This window comes from Prunus mume, linkage group LG6 (genome assembly GCF_029339155.1).
Source record: "Prunus mume cultivar Tortuosa linkage group LG6, ASM2933915v1, whole genome shotgun sequence".
Classification (NCBI taxonomy): Eukaryota; Viridiplantae; Streptophyta; class Magnoliopsida; order Rosales; family Rosaceae; genus Prunus; species Prunus mume.
Window position 1 is genome coordinate 22388781 of NC_142703.1, and position 1717 is coordinate 22390497.

Here is a 1717-nt window from a genome sequence, read left to right on the forward strand (position 1 = left end):
AAACTGTTTTTCAAAATCCATATGCAACTGGCATACTAATAAAACTATTCATCAAAATGCCTCTACAACCAGCAGATTAAAGTTCCTCACTCACAATCACAAGATTCTAAACGAAAAACTAAGTACTACAACATCATCAACAGTTCCTTAAACTTAAGTCATCACATACATTCCAAAATATTGCACTAAAACATTTCAAAAAGATAGTTTCTAACATGAGATTCATTCAAATTGCAGAACTGAAAACCATCTCTAATACTGGTGAAGAAGTTTCTTAACCCATTGTATCTTTAAATTATCTGGTAAAGTGAACAAGAGGTCAATTTTTACGTCATCACTGATAATTGCAGCAGCAGCATCAATGACATCCATATCACTCAAACCTTGAATTTTCTGAAGCTCATCAACAATTTTGGCTCTTCGCTCTGATATTGCATTCTCACTCATTAGAACACATTTCATAGTCTCCAAATGAGTCTTGGTCATGTCCACAAAAGATCGAAGTGTGCTAGCCATATCCTCTATAGTTTGCGACCAACTATCATTTCGTGCCCGTTTATTGGGATGAGTCGAAGGAGGGCATATAGGAGTTTGGGTAGTAGGGGAAGAAAAATTGATGTCATCTAGGCCATCTCCTTCAAAGTTAAAAGTGCTATTATTAGTAAGATCTTCAATCACTTCAGCAGGACCTTCAGCTCCTTTGCCATTTGCTCGATCTTTCCCAAAAACTTCCACTAGAGTATCATAATGAGGAAATGGTTTGTTTCTTAATCCTTTTGTAGAATTATGGACCTATTTTTTTTTCCCATGAAATTAGATGCCAATATATATATAATAATAATAATTGACGATGACAATTCTGAATACAGTTTGGCTTACCTTAACCCAATCATCAAAGACTTGTTTCTTGCATACCACCATTTTTTCTTCATCATTCCATGCAAAACCACTTGAGTTGGTGAGCATGTCAGAGATGGCTAGTGTTTGTTTCTTCAATGTCTTCACATGAGACTCAATGTGAGGAACTGCTTTTAATCCACATCCAGGTAACTTTTGTTCCATTGCCTTTTTTAATTGTCCCAAATATCCATATCTAAACCCATTGTCAACCTTCCAATAGCCACCAACACATAATTCATTTCAAGCCTCAACTAGAGATGCATCTTTGATAGGGGTCCAAATGTGCTTATCCTTTTTATTCCTTCCAGCAGTAGTAGGTGTTGAGTTCATACCCAAATCCATCCTATATACACAAGAAAAATTTGAATATAAACATGTAAAATTAATGTACAACTAACAAACAAAGTCTTATGTTGTAAACAAGTTCTATAGAAGCTTTCTAGAGGAGCTCATTGATATAGAAGTAAGTTTATTCTATCAACCAAAGTAGAGTTAGATGAAAAGAAGGTGGTAAGGGTGCAATAACTGAACAAGCCAAAAAAGAAAAAGAAAAAAACTAGAATGAACTTTGAAAAATCAATATGACAAATACATGATCACACAGCTTGCAAGTAGGGATGGCAACAGGTCGGGTAGGGGCTGGGTATGACAATACCATCCCTGTCCCTACTCTCCATCCCGAATTCATCCCGTTTAATAAGTTTGGAATCCCCATCCCGTCCTGTGGGAACTATCTCCCATACCTACCCCGAATCCCGATTTTTTGCATAAAAATATTTATGTTGGCTGCGCAAATCTCACGGCCTGGTATTCCGGG

General features: G+C 36.6%; 1 protein-coding gene across 1 annotated transcript; it reads right to left on the minus strand.

Moving 5' to 3' along the window:
- Positions 1 to 252: 252 nt before the first annotated feature.
- Positions 253 to 1242, minus strand: LOC148916468 (uncharacterized). The gene is made up of 2 exons (XM_089055137.1): positions 880 to 1242; positions 253 to 792 (listed from the first exon to the last, which is right to left on the minus strand). The coding sequence occupies exons 1-2, from the start codon at positions 1060 to 1062 to the stop codon at positions 253 to 255; spliced, it is 723 nt and encodes a 240-aa protein (XP_088911263.1). The 5' UTR covers positions 1063 to 1242.
- Positions 1243 to 1717: the final 475 nt, after the last annotated feature.